Genomic DNA, 12,846 nt, shown 5'->3' with positions numbered 1-12,846 from the left:
TTTTTCTTTAATCATGGCAATGCCAAGTTCATCAATGTCAAGTGTAATTGTGTGTGCAATTGCCATTCTACCAGACCATAAACTGAAGCAGATATGTACATAATTAACTCATAAGATCACAGTTTTGAAAAAAAATGGACCCCAAAATATTTGAGACCACCATCAGTATTACTCTCCCACCTTTACACTGGGCATAAGAGTAAGTTTATTCTGTCCTCTCCCAGAAGAAAAAACAATTAATAAAAACCAACCAACCAACCACAACTACATTTATCTGCAGAGCTCCATTCCCATCTAGAAAAGAAATTGGACTATACCCTGACTTTGCTGATGGGATGCCGGAAACATTTGTTGTCTCCAGTCTCGCTCAGGGTGATGGCATAGAACTGTCCTTTGTTCAAGTAGGTCATGGGCCCCTCCCCTTGCTTTTGACGCAGAGATTTGGTAGCTTCTAGCGTATACTGGAAAGTGCTGCTGAAAAGACAGGGAGAGAAACACAAACAAAATCCATATCACTTTCTCCTTTTCTCTTTGTCCCCATTTATTACGTATTTCATTAATTGTATAGGCAGAGCATAAGAAGCTAATAATAAAATTCCAGGAAAAGGTCACACAGATATTTAAAATATGCATTATATAAATATTTAAAAATGCAATTTTCTTGTTTCCAGTTCATCTGATCTGGCAATCAAGTGTAAAACTATCTGGACTGTAAGTCTCTTGGAACAAAGATTACACCTTTACTTTCTCTGAAAAGAACCATCATGAAGTACAAGAATACACACCGCACAGTGAGAGTGCCAAATACCAGGAGGGAATTCAGTATGGTTCGTAGGAAAACAGCTACCTCCATAGGCATTTAAATTTAGAAGTGTCACAGAAAGAGAAATCAAAAAAAAAAAAAAAAAAACACACAAGAATAAATAGACACGGAGAATGGAAAGTCTGACTGCTACTTCCAGCACAGGGCAGAGAAGGAACACAACCAGAAGGGATAAGGGATAGTAGGTTCAGTTGTTTAAAGACAATACATAATCAAGGTTTCTACAAGCCGCCTTTTCAAAATTAACCAGACAGAACAAAGTACCTACATTTAGTTGTATCTGCAATCAAGTAACCTCCCTTTAGAAAAAGACAAAAATTGGAGAAAAACAGAGTTTGCCCTTGTGTTGGAAGTCAGATTTTAGAAAAGATCCCCCTTCACAGGAGAACTTTCCACCTTTAAAGCAGTTCTCAAACCATGAAAAGTTAAAGCTGCATTAACTAGTGAGCTGTTAGCTGAGCACAGTTCTCACAGAGCCTCTTCCAGCTGCCTCCTCCAATAACAGGCTTGAACAATAATCCAATAAAAATGATGCCTGCAGCTCCTCACATTCTGTTAAATGAAAAATAATGTTAACCTTGCAGAAAAAAATCTTCTCTTCAAACTGCATTTGGTCACCACAGGAAGCTTAATGCAAGGAGTCACTTGCAGGATGTCCTCACAACTTGGGAGATACAGGGGAAGCATTTTCACAAATGTCCTAATTCAGCAAAGTATTTAAGCAATGCTGGAGTAGAACCAAAAGGATGAATATCTTGGTCCAAAACCACAGTGCACCCTTAACTTTCTAGTTCAAGCAAACACTCTGGATCATCATAACACTGCCATAGCAATATGGAAATAAGGTGAAGACAAAAACATTTTTAACTACTCAATGGAAAAAAAAAAAAAAAAAAATCACTAAAATGGATGAATAATAGTAACATTTAAATCTCGACTTGTAGAGAAGCTAAAAGAAAAAAAATAACCTGATCCACTGTCTTTACATTCAAAGGAAGACATTTCAGACAGTTCAGTATCAAGTATTTAGTTTACTGTCAAGTCAATTTCTAAGTGTTTCTGATTACTCTAGTTTATACATGGAAATCCAGTCATTTTTCCAGTTGCTTAAAAGTTACAAATCAAAGCAAAACTAAAGTAAAAAAGCAAACACTAACCTATACCTATCCAACCCACTGATGGCAGTACCAGCGCTTCCCAACAACACAGCTGCTGCCAACACGAAGGCTCTTGCGCACAGTGGAAAGGCAGCATGACGGGGACTGCTGTCCCCTCCGCTGCCACCCACCGTGGTGTGCGCTGCTGCAGTCCCTCTGTCCCGTGTGCCAGAGGAACAGAGGCTCTGTGGATACTGGTGAACAGTACGACCCCATCTGAGCAGACTGGAAGCACAGAACCACGGGTGCTGGGGAGCCAGCATCCACCTCGTTACGTGTGCTTGTCCTATGGATTGACCGTCCATTAGCGGTGCGGGCAGACCCTCTGATTTAGTGTCCCACAAAGGGACTGCAGGCTGTGTGCTTCAAGGTTGCTGCTGGACGCGAAGCAAAGCACGCCGAGTGCCCTGGGAGACGCACCTCAAAGCCTCCCACCAGACAGAGGGCCTAACGAGGATGTGTGCTGAGAAGGGCTTAGGGTGAACCAAAGTCAGACACATCGTGTCTTAAAAGAGCTGCCTACAGTCTGCCACGGTCTGCTCGTCTGTTTCCTGGCGTTCTGTATGTCTCAGAAAGTCGTCAAAAAAATGTAAATCCCAGACACACTGCACCTGGCCAATTTTGCAGTAGCTGTGTGGTACCACTTGGGAATTTTCTTCTTGTTCCCAGCTGGCAATCAAAGCGTGCCCTATAGCAGTAGGATTACTATTACCCTTAAAACTTACTGCAGTCACTCAAATTATTATAATACTATTCTGAATCTCACCATGAGTCTTAACTAAAGCCCTGTGTAGTCGTTAAGGGATCTTCTATGAGGCTTCTAATTATTTTCATATTCACCACTGGTTTTTTTCAATCTGAAGCTTTCATTTCTGAGCACCTATCACTTCCAGATAACTCCCAGGAAAGATGTTTTTTGTTTTTCATAGTGTACATTTGGAGGTTTCATTCTAACATGGACCTGGGCCATAGCATGAAAGACTTAATGTCTGAGAACGTAACGATGCCAATGCTTCAGGATTCAATTTTATAAATATCCAGTGTAGTAAGTGAGCTGTCTGCTAAATATGTTTCATATGTACTGCCTATATAATGACTCAGTTCTGAGCTCACTACACTTAATGATTATTTTAATATTCCTCAGAAAAAAAAAAAAAAAAAATCAAGCTGTAAGGAACCTCCACTACAGAAGCAGTCATATGCTTACTCCAGGAAAAATACGTAGGTATGCTCCCGTTTCTAAAGTGAGAGTAATCTCTCGGATGTAAACAGAACTATTCACATGCATGAAATGAAGCATCAGCTTATAAACTTTACTGATCACAGTCTTTATTAGTTAAAGTGACTCTGCAGCGTTTGCCCATTCTACGCATGCATTTTTCTGTGCTTAGGGAGGACACTTCCTTTCAAAGTTCAATTTTTGAAACTTTTTTAAAAACTTTTTGGAATTCTTAGGTTTTTTTTACATGGTTTGTAATAGATACTTCATTTATATTATTTCATAGGTAAACATGAAGTACCACAACAAGCAGTATAAAAGGATAGAGGGTTTCCCAGAAAACCTACTAGAAGTAACTAGAAAAAACAGAAGGGAAAAATAAAGATGGAAATTCTATAAGGTTGGTGGAGCCAGTTCAACCATCCTGGACATCTGACTTGTGCATCCTGCCATCCTGAAAGGTGAGGAAGATTTTCCATGACCTGGCTGCCAAAGCTGTGCCCTGTTGCCTGGGAGACCTCTCTTAACAGTTTTAATCTCACATATCTCCAGGGGGCTTCAGAGGAGTCAATAACTTAAAATAGTGCTGAGGGAAGATAATAGATGAAGACAGAAACTTCTCAGATATGAAAGCTAACATGCACAGAGAAGAAGGGGAGAGTGATGCTGGGCAGCGTCCAGGGAGCCCTGCAGGTGTCCCAGGGTGATGAAAGGGAGGGAGGGAAGTAGGCAGAGGCAGCCTCTCCTCGATACATTCCTGCGTGATGCCAGTCAACACATTTCAAAGCTTATGCCATACCTTGTTTGTTCATAAATATATTCTTCAGCCCCCACTGACACACTGCGATACTTCTGAAAAACAAAACCAACAATTAAATATAGTTTGATACAATCAAAATATAAATACCAACAAAAGTAGAATTACATTTATTTAAGGACCCCATAGAAGAAACCATCAATCATTTAAAACTCAAAATCCCTAAAAACTGGAGTGGAAGACTACATGGTCTTCAAGCTAGAACGGAAAGAGATAATTCATTTATGTCAAGCTTTTAGAGTTTTTCATAACCTCACTGCTACAGGAACGTAGCTAAAAAACATCTTCTGCCTTCTTAAACTCCTCGGCTGCACATTAATATGTTCCAAAACAAGCCTGTAAAAAGGTACCCCATCTCAAAGACAAGTAGATTTTCAAATCAATTAATAGTTTTCCTAAAGACTTCACTTTTTGTTTTGTTTTACTTTGTTTAAAAATGTGTGTGGTCAGCTGTTCTTAAGGCCTACAGTAAAACACTGGCAAAAATTTAGATTGCCATACTGTCTGTTTTGAATAGGAGCGATGACGCAGGCCAAGAAAGTATTTTACCTTCAATCAAAGATTCTGTTTTAGTGAAACACACACTTTACCAGCTGAAAGGAGGCCTACAGTCACTCTTTAAAAAATGAAAACACATCTATCAAAAAAGAAAATTACATCAAGAGGTGGAATTCTGAAAAAAAAAAAGAAATCTTCTGAAAAAAAAAAGACTAAGCAAGGATTTGTATTCTGTCTTCTTGAGCAAACAAGCCCATTCGTACTCTACTATGTAAGCTTTGCTGCTGCTTCTTGGCTTGCCTTTTGCCTGAAACATGTTTTTGCTGATGTCTCTCTGATTCACTGATGGATCATTACATTTAATCTCCAGAATTTCTTTTGTGATCACCAGTTAGCAATTAAAAGCTGTTTTATATCCAGAAGTGTCAAGTCAAGCAATTTTGAAAACTTTATGTATAACTGTGCCACAACAAATATCCAGTCAGATACTAGTTAAGTGCAAAGGTATTATATAACAGTTAGGAATATTTCCTGAAGATCAAAAGTCAAGGGTCCATAAACAGTAGAACAGATAAGCTAAATACTCTAAGAAATCCAACACCTGAGGGGTATTACACTAAAGATGGTCCCATAAAACGTCAGCCACATTTTACATGAAGGCTGGAGGTTGGCATTGTCAAAAACATTCAATTTATTTACCTATCCTTGAAAATTGTGTCTATACTATAAAGGACTAATAAATTAACCACAGCTAAATAAGACTATGAAAGAGATGAGAAAGGTATATTTATATAATTGCTAAAATTGTATCCAAAGAACATAGCAAGTGATTGACCAAAGTGTCCATGGAGCCCATCCTGGGATTTGGGTAGCTGAGCAAGAACGAAGGGACAGGCTAAGCGCTGAGTGAGGCTGCAGCAGGGTGGGAAAGCTCTTCCTGCTCCTGTGCCACACGCACGTGAGCGTTTGGGGCTGGAAGAACACTAAGAGTGCCACACACCTCACCCAACAGCTGCAGATGGGGACCTAATTAAAGTTAGTTATTCGGTCTCCCCGTACAGTTAACAGGGGAGGTGAAGACGGAGAGGAGTGAGTGCACCTGGCAAACCATTCCATGCACTTTTGGCAATCGGATTTGAACTGTCTCTTTCTCCACAGACTGCAGAGAAATCCCAGGTGACAAGTATCATACCCTGTTATTAACCAATGATTTTAAAAAATGTGTAACAAGTTACTCCCATAGTAACAAAATCACCATAACACAGAGTTTGGGATGCAAAATATTACCACTGTAACAAAAATGACCATAACATGGAGTATGGGATGCAAGGCCAAGGTATAGATGTAAATTCCCTTTTTACCTCCAAGTTAAACAACTTTGCAGACTCGAGGGCCGTCTGCTCAGCGCAGACTGGCCGTTCGGGTCACTCCCAGCAGCGCGTCTCGGAACAAACCGTGGGATGGTAATGGAATCACTCAGCTACAGCACCCCAGGGAAAGCCCTGGGTACGGTACCACTGGACTCGCATAAAGAGCCATTTACCAGTAACAATGAAAAATAGCTGAAATGATGTGATTTGATAATGCAGGGCAGTGTTTCTAATCCCAGGTTTGATCTTACTGATTTTTCAATGGCAAGCTAGATTTCTTCATTAATTATTCATTTAGTTGACCTAAATGTGTTCTGTATCTGAAAATGGATTTCACCTTCAGACGTCCTGGTCTATGATGCTTGTGTGGAGACAATTTACTTTTCTATAATACACAAACACACAGTAAATTTCTCACACATTCAGAGTAACTCAGCCTTAATGTAGCTTGCCTTGTACTTTTGTTACATTTACAATTTTATAGACTTGGAGAAGAAAAATCCAAGGAGAGTTTCACCACCTAAACCCTCTAATTATTTGCAGAGGTACTGTTAGCTTTAAATAATTTTTCCCTTTCTACATTTCTGGCTTGTCTGCATTATTCTGCAGCGGGCAAAAGAAGCCAGAGGGTACTCACCATATTAAAGCTGACTGTATAATTACTTTGCCTCAGCATAACTCTAACATACTTAAAAGGTAGCTCCTTGTCCCTCTTTTCCTCCTCATTCCCTATATATACATGCATCCAAGTCCTTCCCTGCCTGTTAATTTCTCCATTCCCCTCTAGTCACCTAATTCTACTACTTTTTCTCACTTGCCCATGATGTAGAGTAGAGCTTAGTACAACAGACAGCTTCTGAATAAATTACTTGGGTTTATCTAGCAGCAGAGGCTCACACTGCCCATTTGCACTTCCAGAAGAACATCAGGAATTTCCCATTTACAGAGTGGCTGCTATTTCTTACTGTTATGAATGGGCCTGAAGGCAGATCTTGTTAACGGAAAACAAATCTTCTTTCAGAATGGAAACTATCCTCTACTTGACACAATATCCCAGAAGACAAAAGATCAGTATCTATTATTCTCAGAGTTTTCAATAAACAACATTAAAACTGTCTTCTGAAATGCCTCATGATGCTCCCCTATAATCTGAGCACAGACTGGCAGGAGCACGGCAAGAGGCAGAGATGAATTTGTTGAAACAAGCATCGCTGTTGCTCTAATGGCTCTTGCGGACAGCTCAAATCACCTTATCTTGTTTACAAGCTCAAATCTCCTTATCTTGTTTACAGCTTTTTATTGAGTTCTTAGATGCTAATTTGAGGTGAAAAACTTACTTCTGTTCCTCCATCTTTGAAGGTGTCGCTGTATGTACTGTCAGGAGTACTGCGCTGGTCATCTTTGAGATAATTGGTATGGGGAGCGATGTTGGACACTTCATATGGTTCAAAGATAACCCCTCGGTGCTCCTCATTTTCTCCCCTTGCATAGTGTGCTTGTGGGGTCATAAAAACAGGGGTGAACTCCTCTGCTTTAACCACAGTCACTCCAGTCCCTGTGATGGGCGTTGAGCTCCCAGACACGTTTGTGTTGTATTCCCTTTTGGACGACTCCAAAGGATCTTGGTTCAAGGAAAGGTTAACCGGCACCGTCTTCAGGACTTGCACACGGTTCTCTCCCCCACTTAAATTACTCTGAGCTTCCGTGGTATTAAGACAATTTCTGTGAGACAAAACCAAAAAATGTTATGAACTGTCCTGATAGAGTAAATCTCCTCCTTAAATAGCTTAATGTTCTTGGATGCCAGGGAAGGAGATCTTTCAACTCTGATAAGCCATTGCCATAAGAAGTAGTACATTAACAAATACTAGGCAAAAGACATTGTGAGGCAAGCAGAGAGGTCCAGAACTCTTTAACAACTAGGGAAAGATAATAACATTTTGATTTGACCTATAATCAATATGACTTGTTACAATAAATTCTAGGTATCCGGGGTTGCTTTTATCTTGACTTATAATTTGGGTGCAAAATCAATTCACCAGTGCAACAGCCTTTAGGCACAAAATTAGCATAAGGAGTAAGGCGAGGTATGGATTACTCACAGTATATAATTTGCATGTGAAATAGGCAGCATATCACCAGCAAAATTCATACGCTGATGCATGCTCTTTCAGGCTGTTGACAGGTCACTACTGTTTATGTAGCTCTGGTACAAATGCTTTTCTGAAAGAGCAAGCCCAGGAATCCCATTGTATCAGAGTAGATCAGTAACTATAGCAGCTGCAAGGTAACCTCCAGCAGCATTCCCACATCTACCCGCGGCTGCTGCTGAAAGCAATCTGATTGCTGATAGTAATTGCACTGACATAAAATTGTTAACTCATAAAACTTTTAATAGGTGTAACACACTGCATTGTTTTCAACCCAGGAGATGTGTTCTGACATTACAGTTCCTCTCTCTTGGCCTTCCACCAAAGGCCAGTTTTGTCAATCACACTCAACTTAGGAATTTCTCTGGTGTTCACAGAAGAAAAACAGTCCCTCAAAGAAAGTTTCATATTCTGTTTTGAAACAGTGAATTTATACTACTACCTATTTAAACTTCCACCTCACACAGATAGGGGAGACCATCTGTGGCTGTCCTGAATTACCTACATTGAAATAAACCTTGTGTAGCTTCTCTCCACTACAATTTTACATGAAGATACCTTCCTATACTTAAAAACTTAGTTCTTTCTACATAAACTTTCTCTTGTCCACAATTCTTCATAAAGGCAGAAGTCAGCTTCCTCTGACTCTTCAATTCACTTTTAGCCTACAGAGGAAGGCTGAAATGTGAGAGGAGTGAGAAAAACATTTTGAGCGAATGACTTTAAAAGAGCTATTTTACTTGCTTCCGGACAGAGCCTAAGTTATGTTAAATAAAACTGTATAAGTCAGGTTACTAAAGTCAAATACTAATTTTTTGCTCTAGAAGAAGAAAATTGAAAGAAAAGCAGCCAATAGCCAACTGTCAATATAATCTGATTTTACTAATCTCAGCAGCAATAAAACAACAAAATGAAATACAAACAAATCATGAAACTTTCTGCTACTTTGCAAATTGCATGTTAAATAATACTGTTCAATTTTTCTAATAAATTAAAAGTAAAAAGGAGTAAAATTTGCTTCCCAAAATAGTCCTCATTCTTTTATCTTCTGGAAGAAAACCATAAACCCTCAGGCTAGCATAGTTCCTTCAGTTCACAACTGATCAACACTGTTAGTAGCTGGGTGTATGATTTTGAATAATACTGTACCTTTTATCTTGGTCTTCTTGATTATCACTCACTTTGTTAACAGACAACAGCCTTTTATCTCTGGGAACCTGAGAACAACACCAGGCATGGGGTCAGGTAAATGCAACTGTCAGGTATTTGCAGTTTCAGACTGCTCTACTGCAACAACTAGAAAAATGTAACCGTATCAGTGTTGTCTAGTTCACAGATGCCAGGAGCTGTTTTTCTTTGGGAGACTGATTGTGAACAGAAAGATAATTTCCAAAGGCAAAAAAATGTAGGGATTGTTTTCTTTTTTACTTCTTGAGCACACTAGTCGGGAGCAAAGCACTCTTTTATATGCCCTTATCTTTGGAATATCAAGCTAGGTCAAGCTATGTCAAAAAATCAAAGTGTATATTCCCAAACACAAACACACTTTTCACTGAATAATAAAAGATGAGAAAGAAGACACGTCATTTTGATGAGATCTGCATGGACACCCTTTTAGCTCAGAGGAAAAAGGGTTTTCAATAAAACCACAAGCACCAGCTAAGTCCTGTTATGGAGCAGTCTTGAGGGTGGAAGATTCATACCAAAGGGAAGTTTGTGGATCCTTCCCTTTCCTAGCATGGGGACAGGTTAGGGCATGCTGGCATGTCATCAGAGAACACCGACTTCTGCTTTGCTGAGTGCATCAACAGGCATAAGAAGTAAAAATCCAGTCAAATCTGGCCCCTTGACAGACTCAGAATTGACACCAAGTTACTTAAAAGATTTGTCTTCCCACATACCGGTTTCCTGACACCAGCACAGATATGAAATCACCAAGGGCAAAGTTGCTGCCATGACCGTATTTTTCTTTTCTTGCTGAACAAGCGATTTCGGAGCTAAAACTTCTAATCTATCTTTTACAAAAGAAAGTATATCCACTCCATCACAGCAGTTAACTCAGGATTAAAGAGCAAGAATAGACCAACCTAAGAATGGGCTGAAGCTGTGTCTTTTATCTTTAAATACTTTAAAGAAATATCAGGAAAATATCTGAATTTAGAGGAAAAACAATACTACAGTGTGCTACAGTAGCCAAGGTTAACATCAGCTATATCTGCAAGACAGCAGCAGAGTCAGAAAGTGCCAGCCAGAGCCCTTCCTTCTCTTAGGGACATCCTCTCTCCCCATTAAGCATCCTGCTGGTTAAAAAACCTCATTCATATATTTTAGAAGTGGGATCCAAGCCACAGTTTGCATATGTTTATTCCCCCTGTTAAGATCACATGTTTATCCCTGAAGGAGCATCTATGTTTCGGTAAATATCACTACAAGAAAAAGGAGAAGGAAAAAAAAAAAAAAAACATAAGTTCAAATGATTCCTATTGACTGGAAAAAGTACTTCAAAAAAATTACCCAGCATGTCAGAACAAATGAGCCAGATGATAAGTAAGGGCAATTCAAGAGAGTCTGGTGCACTGGAAGTCCTCCTCTACACTTCTACTTTACATTACCAAGGTTTAAGTCAGGTTTTAAGTTCCTGTTTGAGAGCATCAACAAGTTATCCTTTTCTCCCAGTTCAAGAAAGATATAGTTATGACTGAATGCTGGAAATGGCTTTGAGATTAACACATCTTATTCCATCTGAACCCCAAGTCTTTTGCAACTGCCTGGAATAAGGAACAGACATGTCTCTTAGAACAGAGTTTTGAAAAGGAAAAGGGCTGATCTCTGTTTTTATTTAAAAAAATCCAGCAGATTAATGAACTGCTACATACAAAGGTACTACTAAGACAGAAGCCAACACTCCAGATGCCCATACACATCCTGAATTTTACGAATCTGCATTAACTTCACAGACTCTGGCACTGTGGTAACTCTGTCAAGTAGAGAAAAGGACCTTTCTTCTTTCTCATTGGGAAAGGCTTTTCTCTACTGACAACAGCATGCAAAAGCAAGGAACATCTCTTGAAATACAATCAGTAAAGAAATTAAAACAATATTGAACCATAAGGTTGGTATATGGCATCTTTCCTAAAACCCCGTCTCCTAAACTTTAATTTAACTATAGTAGCAGAGACTAAAAAGAGCAGCCCATTCTCTAAAAGCATTTATACTAACAAACACTAAAACCAAAGCGTCTTTTTATTTAAAATTTTCATTCTTGCTACTTCTTCATGAATGACAAGGGAAGCTGTCATTGTTCTGCTGTCTTTCACAGAAGATCATCTGTCCAATGCAGGCTTCGGGAGTACTGAGACAGTTCGAGTGAAATGAATGATTTCATACGTTAGTGCCTGGTAGGAAACACTGATTCTGTTTGCAGAGTACAAAGGGGCCAGCCCGGCTTTCAGAGTGACGTTTCTGCATTACACAGAGATGCACCCTGTAGGATTCTCCTCTGATTTCAGCAGAAATCTCAAACACAGCTCTAGTTAAACACTATGAAATATACAAAAAAAAAAAAAAAAAAAAGGTGGTATAGAAGCCCTGGGCTCAGAACATGACATAAACTGAAACTGTGTGTCAGTGCTTCCCCTGTAAATTGACTTAGATCTCTGTCTCTGCATCCAGCTCCACTTCTGTCTTCCACCTTTCTACTTCTGCAAACTTCCAGTGCAAGGGTTAGACCTCACTGTGTGTTTGTATACAGCCTACTGCAATCATTATACAAATAAAAATAACATGGGAAACTGTCAGATGAGAGATACTCCAGTTAAAGACCAAACTAAACCATGTGCGGAATGAACAAGAAAAGCAGACAAACCTACAGATGGACAGGACTCCCCTTTTCCACTTTTTAAAGAATACTGCAAATATCTGAGCTCAAATAAAAACGGGGTTAGTTCATCCAATGCTCTTACAAGGGAAGAGGAAGAACGCTATGCTCATAAAGAAATCATGGTTGCAATTTAATATGGGAGTTATGATTTTGTTTTTTCTTTCCAGAACTAAACACATCAAAACAGCCGACAGGCTTCTGAAAATGGAAAGGGTGCTTGATGCAAGTATCAGAGAGAAAAAAAGATGCAGTGACTTGTCTTTGGAAACGGGCTCTTTTGATGCCTCTTAGAGCAGTCCCCTGCTAGTGCAGCAGGGAGGAATAACAATGGAGTTACCTACTTTATAATAGTCATACAATAGGCCAAGAGCAGCAGCACTGTCCTCATCACCATTTATGCTCATCATAGCCTTGGTAGCTGCTGTTAGAGGATTCTCCAAATACGACTTCCAGGCTTCATCTTCGCTGGTGTAGGCTCGTCTGGTGTTGAATGAAGTGTCAGTTGGCACTAAGGCCACAAGTCGCTTGTTACTGCAGACAGGAAGAATAAAATGGTGATCCAGCAGGGGTTACTTTATTCACAAGGCATGTTAAAGAACATCACATAGCTCAATGAAAGTGATATGATTACATCAAGCAAGTACCTCTGTATTAAACTCGGTGACATAAATATTTATCAGTATCAGGTACCCTCAGTGCTTAACCAGAAAAAAATTAAATGTGTGCAAATCCTGTGATAATAATTCAAATGTATTTTTACTAATATACAGATAGAGCTATCAAAATATTTTAAAACTATTTGGAAAAAAAGGAAGTAACAACTTGCCCCAGTATTTTTGCTAGATGTACACTTGATTAGGGAAAAATACATTTAATTGAAAACGGTTATAGTAAGAAGGCATGAATGAAAAAAAGAAAAGGTATCTAATACT

At 39.3% G+C, this 12,846-nt stretch overlaps 1 protein-coding gene across 1 annotated transcript in view; it reads right to left on the bottom strand.

The window, feature by feature from the left end:
- GRHL2 (grainyhead like transcription factor 2) overlaps window positions 1-12,520 on the bottom strand; it is a 53,072-nt gene extending 40,552 nt beyond the window's left edge. The window contains 6 exon segments of the mRNA XM_074145072.1: window positions 318-474; window positions 3,999-4,051; window positions 7,222-7,606; window positions 9,184-9,251; window positions 12,256-12,451; window positions 12,453-12,520. Of these exon segments, the coding sequence (XP_074001173.1) occupies window positions 318-474; window positions 3,999-4,051; window positions 7,222-7,606; window positions 9,184-9,251; window positions 12,256-12,451; window positions 12,453-12,520 (927 nt within the window).
- Window positions 12,521-12,846: the final 326 nt, after the last annotated feature.

This window comes from Numenius arquata, chromosome 3 (genome assembly GCF_964106895.1).
Source record: "Numenius arquata chromosome 3, bNumArq3.hap1.1, whole genome shotgun sequence".
NCBI lineage: Eukaryota > Metazoa > Chordata > Aves > Charadriiformes > Scolopacidae > Numenius > Numenius arquata.
This window is presented reverse-complemented; position numbering and strand designations above follow the sequence as displayed.